This window comes from Pteropus alecto, unplaced genomic scaffold (assembly GCF_000325575.1).
Source record: "Pteropus alecto unplaced genomic scaffold, ASM32557v1 scaffold76, whole genome shotgun sequence".
NCBI classification, from domain to species: Eukaryota; Metazoa; Chordata; class Mammalia; order Chiroptera; family Pteropodidae; genus Pteropus; species Pteropus alecto.
Window position 1 is genome coordinate 24,573,550 of NW_006443138.1, and position 13,637 is coordinate 24,587,186.

At 32.0% G+C, this 13,637-nt stretch overlaps 2 protein-coding genes across 13 annotated transcripts in view; one reads left to right on the top strand and one right to left on the bottom strand.

Moving 5' to 3' along the window:
- Nucleotides 1-2,111, top strand: part of PLEKHG7 (pleckstrin homology and RhoGEF domain containing G7) — a 59,215-nt gene extending 57,104 nt beyond the window's left edge. For 8 of the 10 annotated variants that reach the window (XM_015598574.2, XM_015598572.2, XM_015598573.2 and 5 more), the window contains 2 exons: nt 271-368; nt 1,477-2,111. In XM_015598574.2, the coding sequence (XP_015454060.1) occupies nt 271-368; nt 1,477-1,584 (206 nt within the window). In that variant the 3' untranslated portion in view covers nt 1,585-2,111. Of the gene's footprint in view, nt 1-270; nt 369-389; nt 445-1,476 lie in introns of all 10 variants that reach the window. The other 2 variants (XM_025040979.1, XM_025040978.1) reach the window with 2 other exon arrangements.
- A 2,126-nt stretch (nt 2,112-4,237) lies between these two features.
- Nucleotides 4,238-13,637, bottom strand: part of EEA1 (early endosome antigen 1) — a 104,982-nt gene continuing 95,582 nt past the window's right edge. For all 3 annotated transcript variants that reach the window (XM_006923826.3, XM_025040949.1, XM_025040950.1), the window contains 5 exons: nt 12,905-13,090; nt 11,713-11,951; nt 11,326-11,446; nt 8,477-8,575; nt 4,238-7,789 (listed from right to left, as the gene is read on the bottom strand). In XM_006923826.3, the coding sequence (XP_006923888.1) occupies nt 7,667-7,789; nt 8,477-8,575; nt 11,326-11,446; nt 11,713-11,951; nt 12,905-13,090 (768 nt within the window). In that variant the 3' untranslated portion in view covers nt 4,238-7,666. The remainder of the gene's footprint in view (nt 7,790-8,476; nt 8,576-11,325; nt 11,447-11,712; nt 11,952-12,904; nt 13,091-13,637) is intronic.

Below are 13,637 nucleotides of genomic sequence, written 5' to 3' on the forward strand. Positions count from 1 at the left end.
ATAGTTGCATCTCTTCAAGGCCCAGAGTTGTTATTTAAGGAAGAAAGCATTTTCATATTTAAGTGGGCTCTATTTGAATATGGTAGTGAAGTCTTGGTCTTGGAATCAGACTTTTATTTTTTTATTTTTGTAATCTACAGAAACCTCCCACCTTCTTTAATAAAACAAACAAACAAACAGAAAAACTCCAGGTTCTTTGAGAAGAACTGAGAAACTATATAGATTTCCTATTAAATGAGTTGGCTTTTTGTCTTTGTAATCTTTTTCTAGCCTTTGGACTAAGAAATGCTTTCCTTATTCAACATGAAAACAGATATCAGCAGTGTATAGCAGCGTTCTTATTACAAGCCCAAACGGAAAACATCAAAGTATGTATTTCAACTTTGTAGGTTTGATTCTTCACATTGGACATAAGGAAAAACATCACCCCAAACCTAAATAAAGGTGAATGGGAAGTTCCGTGCATTTCCCTCAGCAGCTCTGGGAAGGGAAGAAGTTGAGAGGACAGGAGGAGCATAGACATGTAGTCCATACTGTGCTCAGAAATCTCGAGGTGACGATTTCCTCACATTCAGAGTTGACATAGCCTCCCTCATTTCCTTCTGTAGCAGAAGCTCAAGAATGGCTTCTGAGTTCTACAATTTCTGTAGGAAATGGGGAAAGGACTGATTTGGGTTTCATGATTGACTTTTAAGATGCTCCAATCAATTTCCAAAGGCTCAGTACACAAATAATGTGGTGTCGACTTACGTGAGGGGCTGCCGCACTAATGAACTATGTCAAGTCTGCTCTTCAACCTTTGAAAATATGCCATTTTTACAGCAATGGAGTTGAAGAGCAGCTGCCTGTCTGACTCTGGTTTCTCTGTTTTAGACGTTTCCATTTTTGTCTTTCCCCTGGTAGGCTTTCATCATCATGGCAACAAGGTGGCCAGATAAATGAAATATCGCATTCTTTTTAAGAACTTTGCTTTCTGGGTCACCTTCCTCAGTCTATTTTGCAAATTATATCATTGGTTAAGAACTACTATTTCCATACAAATCAGAAATTGAACAAATTTAATGTTCAAATTTTTTATATTCTCAGTTCTCATTTTTCTAATTAGTCATCATTGATTGTTATGGTTTTTTGATGACTCATGACTGTTGATCTCACTTGCATACCGTACTCATTTAATCCATTTGCATTTTTGTATATGATTAGAGATATTTATATTAGATGTAAAAAAAAGTGGGAAATATGTAAATGTTTCATCAGTCTTCAGTTTTAAAGAGCAAGTCAATAAATACAAAAATATATTAATCTAAATATGTGAGAAATTGTCAAGTTAACATTCTCCTGTCTTTCCCCCCATTGTGTGTGTGTGTGTGTGTGTGTGTGTGTGTGTGTGTGTGTTTGTATGTGTGTATGTATTTACGTATGGATGAATGGATGTTTGCTATTTATTTATCTATTTATTATTTATTTATTTTACAGAAAACATGGATGACACAAATAACATCAGCAATCTCTTGCTTCATCAAGAGGCAGGAAACCAAGAAAATATCTTTATTCACATCGCCTGTAGAATCCTCTGAAATTTAGGAACGTAAAGCAAACTTTTTATATATGAGGGATTAAGATATTATTTCATTCAAACTTTCCTAACACTTAGTGATGAGCTAGAGAGGAATGTGATTTTTAAAGGAGTTCCAGAATTTGAGAATTTTAGATAGTAAAATACTCAATATCGAGGAATAATGACTGCAACGAATTTGAACCCTGAGGAATTTCTTGGCAAGTACATACTGATATTCAGACTACCTTAAAATGTTTCAGTCAGGCTTACAAGGGGTAAGAGTAAAGTATGGTGCTATAATTTGTAAAGGGTGAGCGATCAGATAACTGGAGTGGAGAAGGAAATACTGCTTGTATGCAGTAGCAATTCCAGCAGCATCTTACTTAGTGTATGTCTATCTTGAAAACGACTTTCCTACATGGCTTCTAAATCAGTCTTACTGCTGTATAGTCCTACCTCACACACATTGGTAATTCTTCTGATACAAAGTTTGATTGCTGTTTTAATATATTAAGCAATAAATAAGGTCTACATTTTAATAGCAGTTTTTAAATTCCTGTTCTCCAACAGTTTATTTATCTCAGGTATATTTTATAATATTCTAACTTGGAAGTAGAAAATTCCAAAGACTAAATTCCACTATTTTAAGAAAGAAAAAGCAAATATCTATTCCAGTTCTACAGGTTAACACTTTCACGTGGGCGATTTTTTTAGAAACAGTAAGATATTTTTCTCTAAACCTCATTTTTTGAAGAATGATGGTTTGTCATAAAATTTTCTGGTTTTGAGTGGGGTAGGGTTGCGTGTATGTGTTCGTGTGTGTGTTTTAGCACAGTACAGCCACTTAGCTTTATTTGGCAGGACTTGAAACTTCATAGAAATTTTATTAAGAAAGGCAGCTTGAAGTATTATGCTATCATGGTGAAATATGCTATTAATTGCATTTAAGGAACTAGTTTTGATGGTCAGGTTATATATAATGGAAATCCACAAATTTCAGTTTTAGCCATGGTACCTTGTACAATTTACACAATGGAAGTAGCAAATTTATCAACTTGGGCTACAAGACAAATGATACCTTAATTGATCTTTTTTAAGTCAGAGAATGGGATAAAGAAGATGATTCTTGAGGAAGTCATGTGTATAGTTAATTCTTTGAGAAAAATACAAACCAGGCAGTACAGACAAGTGTAGCACAAAGGCTCTTGCTCAAAGGCCAAGTATTATCACAAGGGAGCATCATAGTCTCTGTGTAATAATGTCAGACATTTATAGGAGTAAGTGAAAATAAAAGGAAAACCTGGAAAGTGATAACTACTTTTAATGTCTAAAAATAAATGAGAAATAAAATAGGGGACAATAGACTTCAAGCGAGTTTCTAGTGATGGGACCTGGATGAGATCGAAAGCAATTTATGTTCAGAAGACAATATAGAAGATTTAGGAAAAAATTTCTGGCCAAAAAATAATGTATATAGATATTTTTAGAAAAAATTAACAATCATCTTGCAGGGATTTTTAGATATAAGCTGACTTAGAAAAAGGGCAATGAACTAGGACAAGGTGATCTCTCAAGATTCCTTTAGTCCCATGAGTCCAGTAACCATATATTCATATATGTAAAAGGCTAGTTTCTCTCTAAAATGTCAAGAGAAAAATATTAACTAAATTAACATCAAGAAAGTAAAATAGCTTGAGAATATGCTATACACAAAGAAATATTAGCACTCTAATTGCAGTGCTATTCATAACAGCCAAGATGTGGAAAAAATCTTTATGTACATTGACAGATGAATGAATAAAGAAAATATGGCATATATGTATAGGATGGAATACTATTCAGCCTTAAAAAAAGAAAACATTCTGAAATACATGACAACATGAATGAACATTGAGGACATTTTGCTAAGGGAAATAAGCCAGTCACAGAAAGACAAATACTATATTATTCCACTTATATGAGGTATCTAATAATAGTCAAATCCATAAAATCGAAGAATCAAATGGAATTACCATTTCTCTTTTTTTCAAAGGCTGGGAAGAGAGGGAAATGGGGAGTTATTAATCAATGGGCATAAAGTTTCAGTTAAGCAAGATGAGTAAGCTGTAGAGATCTGCTGTACTGTATATTTAAAAGAATGTCACAAGGGCAGATTTCATGGTAAGCGTTCTTACCACAGTAAAACAAAATTTTTAAAAAGAATATGCTCTATATTTAAACTGGAATTCTATAAAGCTCACAAAAGAACATGTCTAATATGTACTAGATGAAGTGCTTGAGGATATACACAGTAAACTCTCCAGAGGGTAAAATGAAAAAAACACTTCTGGAACTTTGGCTCCCAGGGAGAAAAAAGATAAAAAATAATGCTACATGGAGCCTTCACGAAAGTATTAAATTTAGATATACAATGAAAGGGGTTAAATTGTTTAATATTTCTCTGTAGTTCTGTTAATTCTTCACAATAATGAATAAAAAAGAGAATGTCTTAAGCAAAATGGCATTAATAATTTCCCTTGAAATTATGAACTTAATTACTATTCTAAGCTGAACATTAAAGCTTATCCACTGTCTATATCCAAGTGCAAATTTTTAACATTCTGTTAATAAATTGCTGAATGGTTAATAGTTTGCTCTCTTTTTAAATAGGCAAAATAATTTATAGTCAAAGAATACATCTACTAGAAAGAAATGTCTTTTTAATATCATCTTTAACATATTAAAAAAAAACAAAAGCAATAATAAGGATCCTTCCATTGTTCTTTACACAGATTTAAATGCTGTCATGTAATTTATCAGTTACATTTATAATCAGTAACCTTCCAATCACTGAGTTTAGAAATTACAGTATTTACTGAGCTAAACTCTCTCACAAAATAAGGCACAACTACATAATCACAAGTAATAAACACAATACAAATAATCCAAAAACTAAATGAGAAAATATCCATGCAAAAGTATCTACAGAAAATATGAATATATGATCCAGTTCAAAGAAGTACAGAATGTCATATACATAATTGCATCATGTTACAATAAATTCATTACTCCTACACAGAAAGAACTTAGCTATTTCCAATTCTATTTTATACAATTTTACATGAATTTAGTAAGTTTATGCACAATATTCACATCTGCAACAATAACAAATTGATCATTAAAATTCAGGCAAAGGGCAATTAAGATACAATAATGTGTGGCACATTATAATTACAGAATACCATTCATCAAGCCCATGTCTAGAAAAACTAAATGGATGGCACATTTAAATCTTATGGGTCAAGTCATCCATGGTTTTATAGCCAAAGTGCATTAAAAAAAACTGCTATAGTCAAATAGGTCATAAATATCAAAATATATGATCATAATTTGCTGTCCACTTAAAAGCTAAACATTTTTATGCAAATGCAAGGTTAAAAAAAAGTGACTTTAAAGTTCTCAAAACTATAAAATAATCATAAAACCTTTTTAAGAGAGATGGGAAACTAACAAATTTGGCAGTTACTATTTAACATTACTGTGAGGAAACTATCAAACTAGCTAATACCACTTTAAGAGGTAGTTGAACAAAATGTCATTTGTACACTGCTTTGAGGTTTTTGTGTTTGTTTCCCACTTTTCCTTCTAAAGAAACAAATCCCGTAACAGCTGCTTCATCTTTTTTCTATTAAACAGTTCCATAGACATAGTTTATTGTACACTAACCCAGCAAGACTTGATTCTAGCTCACATTTCTGTGCTGGATTTGGAATTTACTAACATGTGATGCCAATAAGCCTTGTATTAGAGCCGTGAGCTGGGACTCCATACCGTTCTAACTCACTGACATATAAATAGTACCAGCAGATATCTAAAATATAGAGTCAGTAAGGACTCAAAAGATGACTTTAATTAAAAGAAAAAAAAACCTTTAATTTTTGTTTCCAAAACACTTTAGTGAGAGTTCACAACAAAAGTATTAGCCTTCATTTCTAATATTATTAGTATAATAGCCTATGATAAATTATTCAGGACTTATGAAATGAGATTAGCTAGATGAAACCTATGGTTTTATTTGTTGTCTCCACAATCTTTTTATGACAGTGTGGGCAGGGAAATAAGGGAAAAGGCCTTCAGTGTACCCAATTAGACCCAATTGTACCCAAATATTCTAATCCAGAAGAATTCTTATGAAGTTTTATTACCTAAAAGAATTAATAACAGATGGTGCTGTTAATATCTATTTTTCTAACACATTGTCACTTACATGTGAAAGTGTAGAATTGACTATTTAAAAAAATTTATATGAAAATGCATAATTTTGGCTCATTTTATATAATCCAAGTATTATTTTTAATAAAGAACCTTTGTATTTCTTAATTATATATGCTAAAAGATATATGTTTATCCAAGTCCAAGGCTTCAATCAGAGTCCTTAACAGCTACCGACAATAGGGTTTACATTAATGGTTATGTGACAATCTCTTTTAGTTTATGTATGTTATAGGTATAGCATAAACATGATAATTTCATTTTGTCATATTTGAAAGCAAGTATATATTATAAACTATTTATTGTAAATGAAATATTAACTCCCATCCTTTCCTGCTCTTACTACCAAATAATTGTACTGAACAAATGTATAATTTAACATTTCTTCTCTAGAAAGGGTAATAAACCAATATTAATGGCTTCTCTCTTCAGATGTTTTCCTATTTTCCAAATTAATAAAACTATGATAATTTAAAGTTCAGTTCCACTGTCAGCATACAAATAAGCTAATTTTTAATTATCTATAATTAGCTATTCTGTTTCAATTCTGATTATAACTTTGGTATTCCGAAATACATTTGTTTTTGGTGAAACTCTATTCTTCAGCTATTACTTCAAGGTAAATACACAGTATTATTTTTGCAAAGTAAAAAGATTTACCAGTTGATGTGGAACCCCAAAATAACCATTTTAAGTTCACAACTTTTAAAAACTCTTCCCCATTAAGTAAGAAGAAAATATAAAGTAGAATATTTAATGTTTCTTTACCAGTTTATATTTCACAGATAAGCCTATAGCAATATCACTGGCTTTAAGATGCAAAAATTATAAAACAATTATAGTAAAGCTGAGGCTATACTTGGGAAGGTTAAATCAAATAAAGATAAAAAGAAGGTCCATTAAAAAACAAAACAAAACAAAACCGTAGATTCCTGAAGATACTAGAGAGACAAAGTAAAGGAATAAAATAAAGGCTAATCTCAGAAGAATTTCCACTTACAAGAAAGTGAGAACAGGATCTTTAAAAAATTTCTATTATTTATTCTCCAACTAGAGTGAATGTGAGAAACTTTGTAGGATGAATGGAGAATATGTGAGAATTTAAAAATAATATAGAAAAAAAAGAAAAAGAAAAATTAACCCTAATCTTTAAAATACAACTTCAGGATAACTATAAAGTAAGCAAATTGATTTTACAGAGGTTTTCATAAAATCCACCCAAAGAGAATTTAATCAGTATTGTTAAAACAAAAACCGTGTTTGAGTTCATCGTTAATATATATTTTGACATAAACTGTGTTTACAACACTTAAGTAATAAATGTATAACATAATGTAACATAATGGAACTATATATAAGAAAAAAAGAGAGTCAAAAATTGTATAGTTCTGTGCATAACTTCACGAAGAGAATATTTAATATAGTTAATGTGTTATTGTGCAACATATATGATGTGATAATATAGTTTATGTACATTTCTGTACACTAAATTTGGGAGAAAGAAGAAGCAAGTTATGGAAGTGTATTCATGTCATTTGTGAATAATGAAATAATATTTAAAAAAATACATCGATATTTTCTGTCCAAAGTTTATTTACATTTCATTTGCTAATTCTAGACTTGGCATGAAAGCTGTTCCAGGGGTTCAATGGAAAAAAATAATGAAAGATGAGCCCAAGTTGCACAAAAATAGAAGAGTTTTACTTGATATTGGTAACATTCCAAAATATACGAATTCTAATTTGGTCTAGTATTGCAACCACTGTCCAAATCAAATAGTAGTCCAAGACCTCTATTAAGTACATTTATTAAAAATCTAATGTTAGTGTAATAGTACTCTGAAGTTATGATAACCCATTATCCTTGCAAATCATTGAAACATGCATCGCAGACACGAACAGGCTTCTTAGAAGAAGGAGTTAAGGCATTTTTGGCTGAACATTCAGCACAGAAGATATTTCCACACTGTCTGCAGTGATGCTGTAAATGACAAAAATTAAGCAATATTAAGCACAGAAACTACACCAAATATATTATGAGACTACAAGAATACTGCAAACTGCACTGTTAAGGTATATTAATTTTCAAGTAATTAGTGTTATACTTAATAACATAATATTTTAATATGCCAATTTAATCCCTTAGTTAAACTGAATGTTTCCTATTTATCAGATACTTTGCTAAACATTTATATGGATTTTATCATGGAATTCTCAAAAAAACAGGTGGCTTTTAAAGTGTCAGTAAAGTACCTCTATAAGGTGAAAAACTATTACTATTTGCCAAATGTTTCAAACATAATTTCTTCAATAAGAATATAAACTTAAAACATCAAATGATGGTATTATTTAGAATATTCTTTTTCTATCTCTGTTTTTTCTTCCTTTAAAAGAACCCAATGATGACTAAAACATATGAGTTTAATATTGGTACACTTATTCAGAAAAAGATTATTCCAGAGAGTAGTAACTCAGTAAGAAGGTAATGACTAAATTTAAAACTAAAATTGAAACATATATACTAACCACAAACTAAACTGCACAAAATTTAATTATTCTATGTGGTTGTAAATTCACCAAAAAATGTAAAATTTTTTTTAATCTGTTGATGGTTAAAACATTAAGGAATAAAATTCATAACCATGGCAATATAAACAAAATCATTTACCCGTCTCACTGTTACAGAAAAGCCTTTCCCACAGGCCATACAGTTTTGTACTTCATTGTCTTCAGCCCACTTTCTATTCAATGCTTGTGTATGTTTGATCTATTAAAAAAAAGTTTTAATACATTATAATATTCAGTGTTTTAAAGAATGATTGATACTTTCTAATTCAGTGCTTGAGTTTTATAAAATTTTGACTATATGCATAATGGAATAAAATTTTAAAAATAGGAAATACTTTGGTCAGAGCTGGAGCACCACTGGGGCCACATCCGAGGAGGACATACCCAAAGGGAAGACTAGGAAGGCACCAGAGCCCTGCTAAAGTGAATCCTGCTCGGTAGTGTTAGCTCTTGCACAACAGCTCTTCTACTAGAGTCACCAGCCAATCCTCAGAACCAATCAGCATGAGAGTCAATCCCTCTCACTGATGTACAAAGAGCAACCAAACTCAACTATAACAGGAGGGCACACACAAACCATACATAAGACAATCCTACAGCACCCAGCTCAGGGGACCGGGAAGCCTGCACCACTAGGCCCCCACAGGACACCTACTATTTAAAACAACTCTACTAAGACCGGGATACATAGTAGCCCTACTAATACATTGAAACAAATACAGGAAGGCAACCCAAATGGGGATAGAAAGAAACATGTCCCAAATGAAAGAACAGAACAAAGCTCAAAAAAAGAACTAAAGAAAATGGACACAAGCAGTCTATTAGATGCAGAGTTCAAAACACTGGTTATAAAAATGCTCAATGAACTTAGCAGAAGAGTAGATGAACTCAGTGAGAACATTAACAAAGAGATAGGAAACACATAAATAGTGATAGAAATAAAAAAGAACCAGTCAGAAATGAAGAATACAATAACTGAAATGAAGACTACATTACAGAGAATCAACAGTAGATCAGATAAAGCAGAGAACTGAATCAGTGATTTAGAAGATAAGGTAGCATAAAACACTCACAGAACAGCAAAAAGAAAAACAATCCAAAACATTAGGATAGTTTAGGGGGCCTCTGGGACAACATCAAGTATAACGACATTCACATCATTGGGGTACCAGAAGGAGAAGAGAGAGAGCAAAAAATTGAAAACCTATTTGAATAAACGATGACAGAAAACTTCCCGAGCCTAGTGAAGAAAATAGACATACAAGCCTGGGAAGCACAGAGAGTCCCAAACAAGATGAATCCAAAGAGGCTCACACCAATAATTAAAATACCAAAGCTTAAAGACAAAGAGAGAATTGTAAAAGTAGCAAGAGAAAAGCAATTAGTTACCTACAAAGGAGATCCCATAAGACTGTCAGAAACTTTTCAGGCCAATAGGGATTAGCATGAAATAGTCAAAGTGATGAAAAGCAAGGACCTACAACCAAGTTTACTCTACCCAGCAAAGCTGTCATTGAGAATCAAAGAACAGATAAAGAGCTTCCCAGACCAGAAAAAGCTAAAGGAGTTCACCAAACTAGTATTACAGGAAATGTTAGAAGACTTCTTTAAGAAGAAGAAGAAAAAAGAAAAGATAAAAAAGATGAATAACTACATATGTATCAAAATTACTTTAAATGTAAGTGGATTAAATGCTGCAATCAAAAGATAAGGCGGCTGAATAAGAAAACAAAACTCTTATGTATGCCGCCTACAAGAGACTCACTTCGGATCAAAAGACACACAAACTGAAAAAGGGATGGAAAGATATTTCATGCAAATGGAAACAAATAAGCAAAGAAAGCTAGGGTAGGAATACTTATAACAGACAAAACAGACTTTAAAACAAAGGCTGTAACAAGAGACAAAGAAGGACCCAGTAATCCCACTTCTGAGTATTTAACCAAAGAAACCCAAAACACTACTTTGAAGGGACATGTGCATCCATGTGTTCATTGCAGCATTATTTACAACAGCCAAGATATGGAGGCAACCTGGCTGTCCATCAATAAATGAATGCATAAAGAAGAGTTGGTACATATATACAATGGAATATTACTCAGCCATAAAAATGAATGAAATCTTGCTCAGCAATCGAAACAAAACAAACAAAACAGAAACAAACTCATAGATACAGATAACATTTTGATGATTGTCATATGGGAGTGAGGTTGGGCGGAGCAGGTAAAAAAGGGGAAAGGATTAAGAAGTACAAATTGGCAGTTACGAAAGTCATGAAGATGTAAAGCATAGCATGAAGAATATAGTCAAAAATATTGTAATAACCATGTATGTTGTCAGATAGGCACTAGATTTATTGGGGTGATCACACTGTAAATTATTTAAATGTCTAATCACGATGCTGTATACCTGAAACTAATATAATACCGTATGTCAACTGTAATTAAAAAATAAAAATTAGTATTAAAAGTAAAAAAAGAGAAGTCTTTTGATCAACTTCCATTTTCAAAAGCTGCTACATTTTTAAGTCTGAATGACAAATCAGTCATCAATCACTCAAATCAAATTTTATTCCTAAAGGCATTGGTAATTTCTAAGCTTTGGTGATTTCCCAGCCATTCTAACCCTAAAAATCAATCCTCCCTTGAGACTCTGAGCACATATTCAAATATTCATAGCCACTGATCTATTCATTGGTGCTTTTGGCTTTTCCCAGTATTGACAACTCATGAATGACACAGCTCTCTAACTGACCCCATGAGTCTCTTAAACAAGTTCTTTCTCCCTTATATTTAATAACCTATAGTGTCTATAATACTGTTACATAGACAATAATCACTCAAAAGTATTTATCAAATAAATGAGGTTTTTTTAAAGGGTGAAAATATGCTTTTTACTAAGAGGTAAATGCTAGACCAAAACATTGCCTCACATCACCGCATGACTTACTTGAAGAGACTGATTTTCTCTGCCCAGCTCCTGCACTGCTGCAGTTGTATTATCCAGCTTTCTTTGCAATTCTAGTACTTTGGTCTGAAGCTTTTCAATTTCACCTTCTCCTTTAAGACATCTAGAATAGATTGCGAAGAGATAATTTTAAAAAATCATTCAAGACCCTTCTAGAACACAGATAATTAACTACTTTAGTAACTTTAAATATAACATATTAATTTCTACTATCTGATTGTTTTAAGGATTAGTTTTCAAATGGCTACTTAAATTCGTGCAGGAGCTCTATACTTTCCCAAGACTCGTTTTCTACTTTAAAAATGTGGAATATGACAACCTTTATATCATTAGAATGAAAATAAATTAATTTTATTAGAAATCAATCACCTTTCTAGTAGTGCTCTCCTTTCGTCTTGATTGTTTTGAACTGTTGCTTCTAATACTGCAATTTCACCCCGTAAATCATCTGTCTGCTTCTCGAGTTCACTAACTCTCCGTTGACTAGAATGCCACTCCTTCTTCACAGTGCCTAAATTCTCATTTAATGCTGTAATCTGCATGGTAAGTTTAGTTTCATTTTCTTCATGCTTCTTCATTCCTACTTCTTTTTCTTTTATTTCAGAATGCTGAGAAAAGGAAAAACGGTGAGAAAAAAACTATTACAAAAGTAGTTCAAAATAAATTTTAGTTATTGAATTTAAAATATTGGCAACACAAATAATATTACTTCTTCAGGAAAAAAAGACAAGATAATATGTTTCAGTATACACTAATGAAATTGAGTCCACACACATCTCTGTAATTCGAATGGGCTCAAAGGCCATAATGCTAAAATGATGGTCGGCAAGCCTCTTATGAGATCAAGCTAAAGTAAAGCAATTTGAGATTTTCCTTTTCCACTAGAGCAGGGGAAGAACATATAGGTAGGGATGGCAAACTGCCCTGGAGACAAAGCTAGCATTTTTCTTAATGTCTCAAATTCCACATAAATCCTTTAGTCTCTGTCAACCTGCCAAAAATCAATAAAATACTTCAACTCACTGTGTGAATTTGAAATTGTAATTCTTCAACTAAAATATTCACTGGTCAAGTTATCTGGGGATATTTGGACTTAATCCAATAAAGGAAAGCCAGATGCTTCCCATTTGGCGTGCACAACTTAGGGAAGGAAAAGTAGGCTTTAGTCATCGTAATTTTAAATGGAAGTTTCCGTTCTCTCTTATCAACATTCACTTTGACCAAACAAATGAGTTTAACATGATTAGCATTCACACCATTTACCTCAGTCTACAGTGTTATGGGTATGTTTTTTCTGGCACTAAATGGTTTTCTTTTCTTTTCTTTTTCTTTTTTTTGAATTATATTTTATTGGATTTTTGCTTATATAAACCAAAATATAATTACAGAATAAAATATTTCCAATCATGCGTCAGCTATTTAAATAAATCGGATCTCCTTTTTTAAAAATTAAAATGTTAGGTGAGAATTTGAATTATAACTTCTAGGTAGAAAAATCCTCTTACTGAATTGATTTACAAAATCATGTACAAAACACACTCCCCACCATTAACTTACTGACCAGTTTAGCTTCTTTCTCAATAAATTCTTTCTTGAGCTCATCTTCTTCCTTTTTCACCTGTTCTTTTAGCATTTGCTGGTTTCTCTTCTCCTGTTCAAGGTTTGCTTTCAGGGAATCTACTTTCCCTTGAAGCTCTAATTTCTGCTGAATCAAAAGCTGTTTGGCATCCTTGAGATTTGTTACCTCCTATTGAAAAAGGCCAAAAATAAATTATCCTTTATAGTAAATATTTCAAAATGTAGCTGAAACTTATGCAAATTATCACAACAATATATACAACATGTTTTAGCTTCTTCTCTAATGAGTTCCTTAAAGTTAAGTATTTCAAACAATTTGCTAAAAAGATGCAAGATAATGTACTTCCTGCTCAACAATCATTTAAATTTGAGTGACAGTTTGCATGCATGCTTTGATTGAATTATGGGAAAAATTTCTACCCTCTATTTCCCTTTCTTCACTTAGCAAGTATATATTGGTTACTATTTAAGCATCACACACTGTGTGAGATCCTGGGGATATATACAAAGATGAATTAGATACAACCATGCTTTAAGAAAGTCACAATCAGGAAGAACATAATGACATAATATAGAGATAATTATAAAACAAAATTATAAGTATACTCATAGACATCAAAGGTACTATGAGAGGACTCAAGAGAATCTAACCTTTCTTTAAGAAAATGAATAACATTTTCCAGAGCAAATTATGAATTAGTTTCTTCAACTGGCAC